The sequence below is a fragment of the Gavialis gangeticus genome, unplaced genomic scaffold (genome assembly GCF_001723915.1).
Source record: "Gavialis gangeticus isolate Ggan-Ray unplaced genomic scaffold, GavGan_comp1, whole genome shotgun sequence".
NCBI lineage: Eukaryota > Metazoa > Chordata > Crocodylia > Gavialidae > Gavialis > Gavialis gangeticus.
The window spans coordinates 65,151,389-65,163,567 of NW_017728994.1; the positions used below are offsets into that span (position 1 = coordinate 65,151,389).

At 42.0% G+C, this 12,179-nt stretch overlaps 1 protein-coding gene across 1 annotated transcript in view; it reads left to right on the forward strand.

Annotated features, from left to right (window-relative positions):
• The first annotated feature begins 1,353 nt into the window (after positions 1-1,353).
• BTBD16 (BTB domain containing 16) overlaps positions 1,354-12,179 on the forward strand; it is a 55,403-nt gene continuing 44,577 nt past the window's right edge. Inside the window, exons 1-8 of the mRNA XM_019502942.1 lie at positions 1,354-1,585; positions 2,197-2,263; positions 4,488-4,647; positions 6,543-6,669; positions 6,786-6,862; positions 7,017-7,148; positions 7,753-7,878; positions 9,009-9,123. Coding sequence (XP_019358487.1) covers positions 1,470-1,585; positions 2,197-2,263; positions 4,488-4,647; positions 6,543-6,669; positions 6,786-6,862; positions 7,017-7,148; positions 7,753-7,878; positions 9,009-9,123 — 920 coding nt within the window. The 5' untranslated portion in view covers positions 1,354-1,469. The remainder of the gene's footprint in view (positions 1,586-2,196; positions 2,264-4,487; positions 4,648-6,542; positions 6,670-6,785; positions 6,863-7,016; positions 7,149-7,752; positions 7,879-9,008; positions 9,124-12,179) is intronic.

The following is a 12,179-nucleotide window of genomic DNA, read 5'->3' on the forward strand; positions in this document are numbered from 1 at the left end:
TCTGGTGAACAAACGTTGCCCCAGATACTGGTGGTCACCCTTGATAAACTTGTAGGTGGGCATCAGATCACCCCTGAGCCTGCGCTTTTCCAAGCTAAAGAGCCCCATGGCTCTCAGCCTGTCGTCGTAAGGTCTGTTTTCCTGACCTCTGATCATGCGCGTGGCTCTTCTCTGGACTCTCTCAAGCTTCTCCACATCCTTTTTGAATTGTGGAGCCCAAAACTGGACGCAGTACTCCAGCTGCGGCCTCACCAAGGCTGAGTACAGGGGGAGAAGGACATCCTGGGATTTGCTTGAGAAGCATCTATGGATGCAAGCCAGTGTTTTGGTCGCTAGTTGGTATGAACTAATGGTAAATCTTTTAGCTTATATAGTCAGGTTTTATTTTTTGAATTAGCAGTCCTGGGCTCAGTTTCCAGGACCCTCCAGCCTATCTAAAGGTACCGTATTACAAAGGAATCAGAATTCATGGTAGAGGTGATATTTTTTATTAAACTAACTCGATTTTTGCAACAACAACAAAAAATCTTTAATTGCAAGCTTTTGGGCACAAATGAATTTAACCACATTACAAACACATGCACTTGCCCAGCGATGATCCAGAACACTGGTGTATGAATCATTTTGTAAAAATATCAGTATTTTAGGTCAGCTAGAGGAAAAAAGTCTATAGTACACTTGGGAAGCGTTGTACTACTGTGCACTCTACTTAGAGTAACCGTGTTAAATATGTTAGCAACAATAGTGTTTACATACAGTATAGCTAGAACAGTGCTGCTGAAAGGCCAGCTAGGTCCGTTAGTTTGGTATCAGTCCCATGAAAAACAAAGAAAAAGCGGATAGGAGTTCTAATTCATATGGCATGAATGGATCTGACCACAATTAATACCAGTCAATATGATTTTACAGAGAACAGATTTTGTTAAACCAACCTGATGTTCTTCTCTGAGCTTAGACGGTTTGGCCAATGAAGGTAAGTGTGTAGATGGAATGTACTTAGACTTTTGCAGTAACACAACTAGATTAGTATGATAAAACATTCAGATTAATAATTTAGCACTGTCCAATAGAAATAAAATGTATGCTGAATTATTTAAGAACTAGATAACTGACATCCCCAAAATTGATTGTTAATCAAGAATTATTATCAAAATACAGTGTTTCTAGTACTGTCAATGCAGAATGTTTTATATATAATTTCTTCAAGAACGTCATGATGCCACTCTGGGTAGAATTTGTAGATTCTGCTTCTAGATGGACCACTGATAAACATCAGAATGGTTTCTTGTGTTGCCATAGAGACTGTTTCCTGTCGCCCATGGAAACGTGAGGCAGCAGATTTTCTAGAATTAAAGCAAAGCAGAGGAATGAGGAGAAAAGGCAACTGGGAGCTTTCTGCAGTCAGTTAGCAACGCCCCACCTGGCACTGCACTGCTTAAGGAAGTGTACTATTATTAGTGTTACTCATCATGGCGAATCGAAGGAGCACTGCTAATTTCATGGATGATTGGAAATCACCAGATTTAGCACAGCTGACAACTTTTGTTCCCCAAATGCCTACTATAGATAGTAAATCAAAAAACTTGTAAGTAAAAGTTAAGGTTCTCAGTTGTATTTGAAAGGAACAGGGAGATTTCCTACTGAATGTCTAGTGATAGACACTGCTTCCTACCATAAAGAGTATTCTTTGTTTTTTCCCTTTAATTGAGTTCTACAGCACTATACAACTGCTCCAGTCATAACGTAGAAAAATATCTTTCTGCCCTTTTACATACTGCTTCATCTTTGTCCTGTTTTGGAGTCTCCTGGCTCCTTGAGAACGCTCCTGTGAGGTAGCAAGTATTATCCTTGTAGAAATATGGAGAACTAGGTACAAAGCAAAGGCTTAATTTTCAGAGGTGCTTGCTAATGCATAGTGCTTCGGTGAGAGACAGCTAGGACCCAATTTACAAAGATACCAAGCCCCCACCATCCCTAGTTTTAACTGAAAAAATGATCAGATTGTTTTCAGAATTGTCTGTGCAATTACCATTCCTGTTGATTTAATTAGGGATAGAATTTGATCCCTGTTCATTAGACAGATCTGAGTAACACTATACATGCTAAAATTGTCTTGCTTTGCTCTACCTACATGCACATAACCTTGGTGAAGAGTGTATTTTCTTGACAAGTTGACTCTGTTCCTTTACCCTTCAGCTATTTACTCACAGCTCCTTTTGCAGCTCTTGGAGCACTTTCACCAAGTGAGAAGAAAATATCCAAGGTAGGTATAGCAGCTTCAGATAGACCCTTATGTCTTACTGGCCATGGAGTTAATGGTTAAATAACATTAGAATCTCTAAACCGTTATTCCCAAATGATTGATTCTTGCAACTGGAGATTATGATCTATCCTCCCATTGCATGCTGGTAGTTAAGTAGTAATGATAAAAATCATTACCCATATGTATCTTTTATCTAATATTTATGCAGGCAGGCTCTTAAGAAGTCTCAGGTTCCATAGAGTAGAAATCATCCAAGAAATACAGCAATTGTGCTTCAAGCCGCATCCATTGCAAATCATGACAGTTGGCAGTAGGGTCCAGTTTTGGGGTGTCATAAGTTATCATAAGGTTCACGATACATAGGAAAATGGAAGAGGCGGGTGAGTTTAAGAGCCAAAGGCTACACCCTTATTTAGCCTTTTCTTTCTGTAGAAAGGAATAAGTACTCTATTCTCCCCAAATACAAGCCAGTTACTTGTGTCCAGAGCAGCATTCAGTGACTTCAAGTGAAGTAACCAATATTCAGTGTTGGCTCATTTCGGCCCACACATGAATCCAGCCTACCTTTGAATCCTCTCACCTTTTACCCTGAAAGCTCAATCTATAAAGCTTTAGGGAACTCCACCCTCTTTTTCTCTAGACCAGGGGTGGGCAAAATGTGGCCCAGGGGCCAGATGTGGCATGCCCGGCCATTCTATCCAGTGCACAGGGCCCCTAAAAAATTTAGAAAATATTTATCTGCCTTGGGCAGCTGTCATGCAGCCCTCGATGGCGTGCCAAAAGTCAGTAAGCGGCCCTCTGCCCAAAATAATTGCCTGCCCCTGCTCTAGACTACTATGGCCCACCAGTCATTTTTGGGGTTTCCAGAGGTAAACATGAATCTTTTGGGCCTGTTGGCCATCTTCACTGGACATCAGCCTTTGGAGATACTAGTGATTAGGTTCATTGCACCGTCTACTTCACCATCTGGCATCTCTCCCCTTTTACTCCGGTCCCTTATTTCACTTAACTACATATTTGCCCATGTATTGGATAAACATGCCCAAAAGTACAGACTTTCACCCCAACCACTGATATACTTTATCAGCCTACTGAATGATGACAACAGAAGTGAAATATAGGAAGTAAATAAAATAGAGACAATGTTACTTCCACATGCACATAAGAAAAAGATGAAACACTGAAAATGATCTTGGAAGAATTCCTGTATAAAAGTTTATATTGGGGTGTTAAACACATGGCCTGTGGGCTGGATCACCATAATCTGATCCCTTGTCTGGCCCCATTGACTCGCACATTGTACCTGACTGGCCCTGCTCTGCATGAGGCTCTCACTGAGGTTGGGTCTTGGGCCAAGCCACCCACAGCACTCACTGGGGTTGGGTCCTGGGCTGCGCCACCCATGGTGTTCACTTGGGCCGGGTCCTGGGCTGCACTGCACAGCACACTCGCTCTGGTGGGTGCCACATGCACTGGATCCAGCACATGGGTGTGGAGGGAGATTTGTGGGCATGATATGGCCTGTGGGCTAGTTCTGCACCAGTCATCCAACCCACAGAGCCAGATGAGTTTGAGACCTCTAATGTGTGTGATCATACAAAGGATGCAACTCTCCTTTCAAACCCAATCAATCCTTCTTCTTTCTAATATCACAGTCCTTTTAAAGTATGTCTACATTGCCCTCAGCTATGCTGAAGAGCGCCACCTTGAAAATATGCAAGGTCCATTTGCTCTCACTCGACACATGACAAATGCCAACAATGTGCCTAGGACACGCTCAGCTCTGCTCTCAGCTTCTCAGACTTGCTGGGTGTGCTTGCTGGAGCCAGGCGCCCAGCCCCACTTTAATGGTAGCTACTTTGTTTTGCTATTTGGTTGAGATGGCTGGCAGCGTGTGGACAGGGCATGTTTAATGGCACCACTCCTTACAAATGGTCGGAGGTAGTATAGATGTCTCTTCAGTGTACAGGTGCAGAATGGCCACAGAGAAGGCAGGATGGTTGAATGAGGTCTGGTGTGTTTGTGAGCTCTAGCACATCTTCCCAGAATCCAAGTCAGGGAAGGGTTTTTGCAGTATCCTGGTTTTACCCTATCTCTGAGAAGTTGTAACTGTTGTATATTTTGTAGATTTAGCTTAATATTTTTTACAAGTACAATCTTGTGGGGTGGAAGCCCCCTGCTTATGCACATGTCTGACAAGGATCTGTCTATATATTTGTTTAAGGCTGCCTGGCCCTTGAGACAACGCTGCTTCCGTATACAGGCTGGTTTGAACAATCGCTGGCAGTTTCCTTATGACTTAAGTTGTGATCTCTTAGGAGCTGCACAGGCCAATAAGGCTTATACAGCTGGCCTCAATGAGACCCTCAGAAGGATGATGACAGGTAGGAAAATGGGGGGAAATGTAATTTTAAGTAGACATAGGTCTTAAAGCAGTACTGAATGCCTCTGAACATTGAATGGGTGTGGATTCAGCATCCAGCTGTCAAACTGAACATTATGCTTTTTTCCAGAAATTATCCTCCAATTTAGCTGCTCAAAAATATCAAGGCATTATCTGACTTTAGACTTAAACTGGATAAGAACTCCCGAGACTTGATGTTTATGGAAATTAATTTGAAATCTGTCTCTCCAGATCACATCTCATCCCAGGGTACTTCTTACTCCTTGTGGAAAACTGCTGTAACCAAAACCCTCCTCTAGTTTTGGTTTGGTATTCCAGGGACAAACAGAGGGCACTACATTCCTGGGCTAGATTCATGGAGCCTGCACAATCTCCATTTTCCTTCTTTGCTGATCTGGAGTGGATCTGCAAGGCATGATCTGTATGTGGTATCAGGTGATTGGCCTTTTCCTTGCAACCTCCTCAAGGGCTCTTCTGCTAAAGGCAGATGGCTTGCTTATTTCCCCAATTTGCAATGGTGTTGCTAGGTCTCATGATGTTATTTGGAGTCCTGTGGTAGGTGATGTTTGACTTAACGGCCTGGACGGTTTAGCCAGTTCAAAAACTACAGTAAGTGTCTAGCCCGTGAGATTGCTGAGACAAGTTTGAAAATGTGTCCTGAGAGTCCCATACAGGCTCAAAAAAAAACCCAGATGGCAAAGAAAAAGTGATTATTATTTTTCTTTTCATCTCATGTTTTGGAGCCAATATTTTGGGATTGACTCATAATGTTTGAATATTTTAATATGATTATACTGGCAATAAGACATGAAAATTCAGATACTGCTCCTTTAAGTGTACAGGGGCTAGGACATGGGAACAGGCTTGAGGCACTTGGACGTCTGTGGTGCTATTTGGGCTGGCCCTTCATCCAACCTATCCCTTTATCTTTTTGCTCTCAGACTTCAGTCCCACTCTGACTCTCTCCTGAACTTCGTGGCCTATTTCCCTTGCCGTGTTTTCTCAGCTCCTCCAGGAAATCCACCAGCAGGCCTTCCTCTCCCTGCTTTCAGTATGGCCATGGTAAGAGCCAAGTACAATAGGAAGAGAAAAGCAGCACGTTAGAGTCCTACATGACTCCATTCTCTTTTCTTATTCTTCTGGGAATCAGTCTGCACGCTGCTTGTCTCCTCTTTTGAGGTTCCCAAATACTGCTGCAGTACAATAATGTAGAAAGGACAGGGAGAGGCAGCTCTTGTGCTGGGGGTAATTGAGGATGGGCTTTTAACTTGTCCAGAGTAAAGGTATATTACCTTTACAGACTTTTCAACCTTTTTCCCACCACTGTATTGTACACTTACACATTAGTCAAGTATAGCATTGGGTTTATTTTTCCATTAGAGGCAAGAATGGATTTAGGCACCTATTTGGGAAAGCCAAAAGGATTAAGTATGTAGCTAATATAAAGAAAGGAATTAAATGCTTTGCCTGACCCTAGTAATTATCTACAGTCACCCTCAAAGTCTGTGGCCAGGAGCTGAACCCATGAATCTCAACTTCTAGTGCTTTTTTGTATCTTAAGAATGCCTTGCCTTGCTTAATTTGGGATAGGTGTTAATTATTTTTGCTGTGTTTTAATTCTTCCTAAGATTTTAAAGTGTCTTTTTTCTGCAAATGAAGCCAACATTGTAAGCCATCTAATTCTCAGTCAAGAACTCAACACTTGGGGATCTTGTTAAGTGAATGTAATCAATCCAGTTTTTGTTCTTTATGGAAAAATGCCTTCTTTTTCTAAGCGGAATCCACAACCCACTGTCTCAAGTTTTCCAGCCTGAAATTTAGCTTACATTTATATCTCTGCTCAGTCACTAATATATGCTCTCTCTAATTCTTCAGCTGATACACCTGTATCTCTGTTTGATGAATCAGAGGACTTGACCCCAAAACTGAAAATTCAGACACAACTCTGTAAGACTAAGACACACTTATCACAACAGGTTCAAAAGGGCAGCAAGCTGGATAGGTAACAGAAAAAATGCTTACATTTTTTATCCTAGTTTAAAAAGGAACACATGTTGGAACGAGTAGAAGTGGACTTAACTTTTAGTTAAAGTTTTGCCTCCTTTTCTCTTCTTGAAGGTTACAAACCCATCTACCCAAAACAAAAGAAGTCCTCTTTTCCCACACACAGAAGCTGGGTGAAGACATGGATCCAGGTGAGTCATCTCAGATACTGCCATGGAAATAATGAGCTGAAGAGAAGATTTTCCCTGGGATTTCTCTGCATTCTGAATGGGGTACCTATCTTCAATTTTATTAGCTGCATTTTAATACATATGTTTTAATTAACAAGGAATTCTGTCTTTTTAGATGTGTCCTTAAAATGCTTGGGCTTCTTGTGGGATCTTCATCGTATCTATCTATTTAAATCCAAGACACTGTCACAGCTTTTAATTACAGCAGTCGAGTCAAGTAGCCCAAGTGATTTGGAAAGCATAAAAGGTATTCTAAGCAGTATCTAATGGAAATATAGGGAAGCCTTTTCTTGTTTTCTGGGAAAAGAGAAGATAAATAGAAATCAAGGTTGCATCCCTTAGAATTAAGGTTTGGCTCTCTTGATCAGCGTCTGCTTCTCATTGATCAGCACCATGCATCACATGGAGTTCTTGTGACTTCTGGAGGCTCCTGAATTCTGGGTTACTATTTCAGCAGGAGAAAAATAAATGGATATAGACTACAGAAGGCTTTTCCTTTGTCTATTTTTTATTACAATAAGAATATAGAGCCTAACTCCATGCTTAAGGAAGTCAATGGAAACCCTGGCCAGTGCCCTCAGCCTAATTTTGGAGGGACTAATGCTCAGTGAGAAAGTGGCTAGGTTTCCTTGATCAATTAGTTTCTCTGTTTGTTATGAGTGCCAGAAAAGGTTGGCAATTCTGTTGCTGGAAAAATGTCTGTTTTTTGTGCACTGCATGTTTCTTTAAGCCTGAATTACTGCTTGCCAGAGTGAGTTGTGCAGCAAAGTATTTTAGAATATTTATGGTGATTATGATGCCATATAAATACCATGCAAATGTTCATATATATCAAACTTGTTTCTTGGCAGGAAACAAATACAATAATCAGTCTAGTCTGGCTGCCCAGAAAAGTAAAGAATATGCTAAAGAAAACCCAAAATTGCGAGCAGTCACTATTTCATTGGACATTCAAGACCCAGAAATCACTAGAGTTGGTAATGTAGATATATCAAACCATCTATTAAATCATTACTATCACCCAAAGACATAGTGGACATTTCATTAGGTCAGCAACATGCTTGCATTAATTTAACCGTCATGGCTCTAAGGGGAAAAATACACTTGTTTTCTCTTCTGACAGCTCTGAAATGCCAGATTAAAATAAGCATTTGGCATTTTGTTATATTTGCTTATTTTTAGTGGGGTTTCTGAATAGTATGGCTTACAAGTGATACTGAAGTTTGGTGCTTTGATCAGGTCCCAAATGCAAGTGAAGCAGATATCAGAATCGGGTTTCAAGTGGCAGACCAAAATGTTCTTAAAGGGCCCAGGGGTATGCAGGGCAGTAGTCTACCTCTTTCCCAGCCCTCCAAATATTTATGTAGCGCTGTTTTATGGCCTCATATATTCAGTATTCCAAGACCTAATTCCAGTGTTCCCCTTTGGCCTAATCCAGGAGATTAGGCTTACTTTGAAATCTTCTTGCTTCCCTCTCCGTCAGAAACGAAGCCACCTGTGAAAGGGGTACATTTCAGGTTTCACTTTCTTCTTTCAGTCCAGTAGGCTCCACAAAGTAGTTCCTAAGTCTCATGCTAGTGACAGACAAAATATCATTTAGTCCTATTAAAGGAGAGCAGAGGCCTTGTGCTGATCCACAGTGCAGGAGTGAATTTTATCACCAGGCACAGTTCTGTGCTTAGCTTGTGGCCTAGAGTCCACACGCGGGTCGCACGCCATTGTAAGAGCAAGAACATAGACTACCTCGGAAAGAAGGTGGGGGTGGCTTCTGATAGCTATTAACTGGAAAATTCAGAAGGCTTTTTTCAGCATCTTTATTTTTCTTGAGACAGGGATTTCTGGGAGGATTTATCATTCAGATGGTATCATTTTGGTACTAACAATTCTGGGGCCCTGTATATAAGGCTTGGATTACTCGCTCATAACTTAGGCAAGCATGATGCTAATAGCAAGGCCCTGCTGCACCAGAGCTTTTTTTAACCAGTGTATAATTTACCAGACAGAAAAGGGGAAGCTTAATTTGCTCTATGCAAAGTCTATCCCCAGTTGAAGGGGTGAAAACCTAATGCTGAAGCTCTTTATTTTTTCTTTTGCATGCATTGGGAAGGCTTTGCTATAGCACTCAAGAATTTATACAATACAGAACCAGAAGTAGAAGAAGCTGATGTTTTGGCAGTCCTGGCAGCTGCGTCAGCGCTGCAGTTTCCTAGCCTGTTCCAGAAGTAAGTGGACTTTTCCTTCCTGAAGGTGCTGGGTCTGCTTCTCCTGTCACTGCAGGGCTTTTTTTCCCCTCTATGTGAAGTGGTAGAGACATGTGCTTTTGAAAATGAAAGATCAGAACCCTGTTCCTGGTTTCTCAGGTGACATAGTGTATGAGTATTGTGTCTGTTGTCTCCACACGTGGATTCCTTATAAAACCACACCTAGAATGTGTATATTTTAAGGAGCCTTGCTATCAGAGTATTAAGGTATACAAAATCTGCATCAGAAGCTGGATGAATCTTAGGAACAGAAGAGGGACCCCAGGTTTTATCTATATCTATATCTATATCTATATCTATATCTATATCTATATCTATATATATAGATATAGATATAGATATATTATATATTATATAAGAAGGATAGAAAGAGAAAATAAGTGTCCACTTCTTTCAGACATGATAGGATATTTGTGATAGATTTGGTGTGGAACAGGGCTGCTAATTCTGTTGAGAAGCCTTGTGCATAGATAGGAGGGGTGTGCAAAATGGGCCCTATTTGGTTCAGATTTAGATTTGACCTGAATCAGGGCCACTGATTTGATTCATTAATTCGAATCACTGTCCCTGATTCAATTTGGCCAAGTCCAAATCTGCAGATTCAGAGAATCAGTGATTCAGACATAGACACAGCTTTAAATGTTTTTTCTACATACCTCGAGGTACCAGCACGGCTTGTGAACGCTGCGATGCTGGGGCAGATGGAGCATCCTGCAGGAGTGCGGGGGGGCTCCACATGCTTGGCAGTGAACCTGGAAGTGGACCGGAAATACTGGAAGTGGACCAGAAGTGCTTCTAGTACACTTGTGGGTCTGCTGCCAAGCGTGCTGGGGAGCCCCCCACACTTCTGAGGGACGCTCCATGCACCCCAGCATCGCAGCACGTACGAGCCCCTGGTATCTAGAGGTATGTAGAAAAAACATTTAAAGCTGTCTCTATGTCCGAATCGCTGAATCTTTATAAACCTCTGCGAATTGATTTGGAGGGTTCTGATTCAATTTGGAGAGATTCAAGGGTCCTCTGATTTGATTCAGATTCAGATTCAGACACTGAATCGAGCCGAATCTCCACCAAATTGAATCAGGGAATGAAGTTTTGCACAGCCCTAATAGATAGGGTGATTGGATTTTTTTCAGTAATATCAGTACAGGTAGTTCACAGCATCTCATTGTATATCCAGTATTGCCAACCACACTGTGTCAAAAATCATGAGACAAATTCTTAAAAATCAAGAGATTTGGAATATAAATGATGAGATGCTATTTTTGAAGTGTGTGTGTGTGTGTGTGTGTGAGGGGGGAGTTATTTGGGAAGGTGTGGAGGGCTGTGGGGGTTTGAAGCCCAGGACGCAGGTCCCTGCACACCCTGGCAGGAAGCTGGGTATTGTGGGGCAGGAGTGAGGGGCAGCAGCAAGGGCTAGTGAGGCTACGGTTTCAGAGTGAGGGGCAGACACACGTATACAAACACACGGACACATTCACACAGACAGACAACCGTCCACGACCCTATTGTATAAGTCATCCTGGCCCTGGGGCCCCATTCACCCCAGCCCCATTCCCTCCCTCTCCAGGGGGGTCTCGATCTGCCCCCACTACCCCTTCCCCTCCACAGACTTACCAGCTCGGTGCTTTCTACATGCACCAGAAGAAAAAAACCCCAAGCTTTGATCTCTCTATCAGGAGATCATGAGTCAGAGTTAATTTGACTTGGAAATCAGGTGTCTTGTGGTTTTTTATAAGAGTTGGCACTACTGCATATCATGCCCACCTACCCACTCCCACTTGGTCTGCGCGACCCCTGGCAGTGAGGCAGTGCTTCTGAGCACACTGCATTCCCAATCTTGAGTGCCCCCGCGCAACCCCACTGCCTCGTTTCCAGGTCAATGTGTGAAGAGCAGGAGTGGGGGGTTGGAGACAGCAGTGAGACTGTGCTCTGCCACTGAGGTGCAGATATACCTGTTGTGTCCTGAATACCTCTCCCCAAACCTAACAACGCCCAACTCTCATAGAAGTTCATTGCCCTTGCCTTGCATCTCTTCTCTTTTGCACTTATATAAAGACGTAAAACTCCCTCAAATATCAAATAACTTTAGGCTTCCCATTATTTTTTTTGTTTTTCCATGATCATTCATTCACCTATACTTTTGTGTTAAAACAAGGGAGTAGAGCTACTAATTTAAAATGCTTTTCATTAGAGGCTTGTGTACAAAACTCCTATACCTCCAAGCACGTATTTAAGTGTAATGCTTGCTGATTGCATTAGCTATTTCTGTGGTACTTCCTAGCACCTTATGCAACATATAATCATTTCAAAGGTGAAAGAGAGTAAAATCTAGTCCTTTTTAGAATTAGAGCAGCAGTATGTCAGAGCATCAAGAAGAAATACAGTGTTTTATTTGCCAGCCACTGATGCTGTACTGCACTGCAAATGCAATTTATGTTGGTTCTTGAAGTTAAGGTAAACTTAACAGATCATAATCGGTGCTACAGGGGAGCACTGCCTGAAAAGTGATTTCAGTTGCACAGTTATATTGGAATAACCCGGCTCCCAGTGAGAGTTACAATTGTGTTGTGCTTAACAATAGAACGCAACAAAAATCCTCCTACTGTAACTGCACTTGGCACGTATCAGTAGATCAAATATGTGTTAGTTATCTTAAGGTAACCCTTTTGATTAGCAAAGACTCATGGGAATATACCATGCAATTACTTTGTGCTAGCTTTCGAAATTGCACAATGCACAAAGCAGTCAATTAACCCTCATCTTCCTGCAGACAGGTACAATAATTTCATTTATAGTTGGGAAGCAGCAGACAAAGAATAACACAGCAGGCAATTATATCAGCAAAGACCAATTTACACCTATCCACCGCTGTGACAAGCAACAACTGTTGTGCCATTCTTTCATTGCTCAGGATCCTTCAAATGCTGCTTAGTTCCAATTAAACAGTTAAGCTGTTGATATCAGGGTAACGGTGTGGACTCTGCGTCATTAAATCACCCAAACTTAGCATAGTA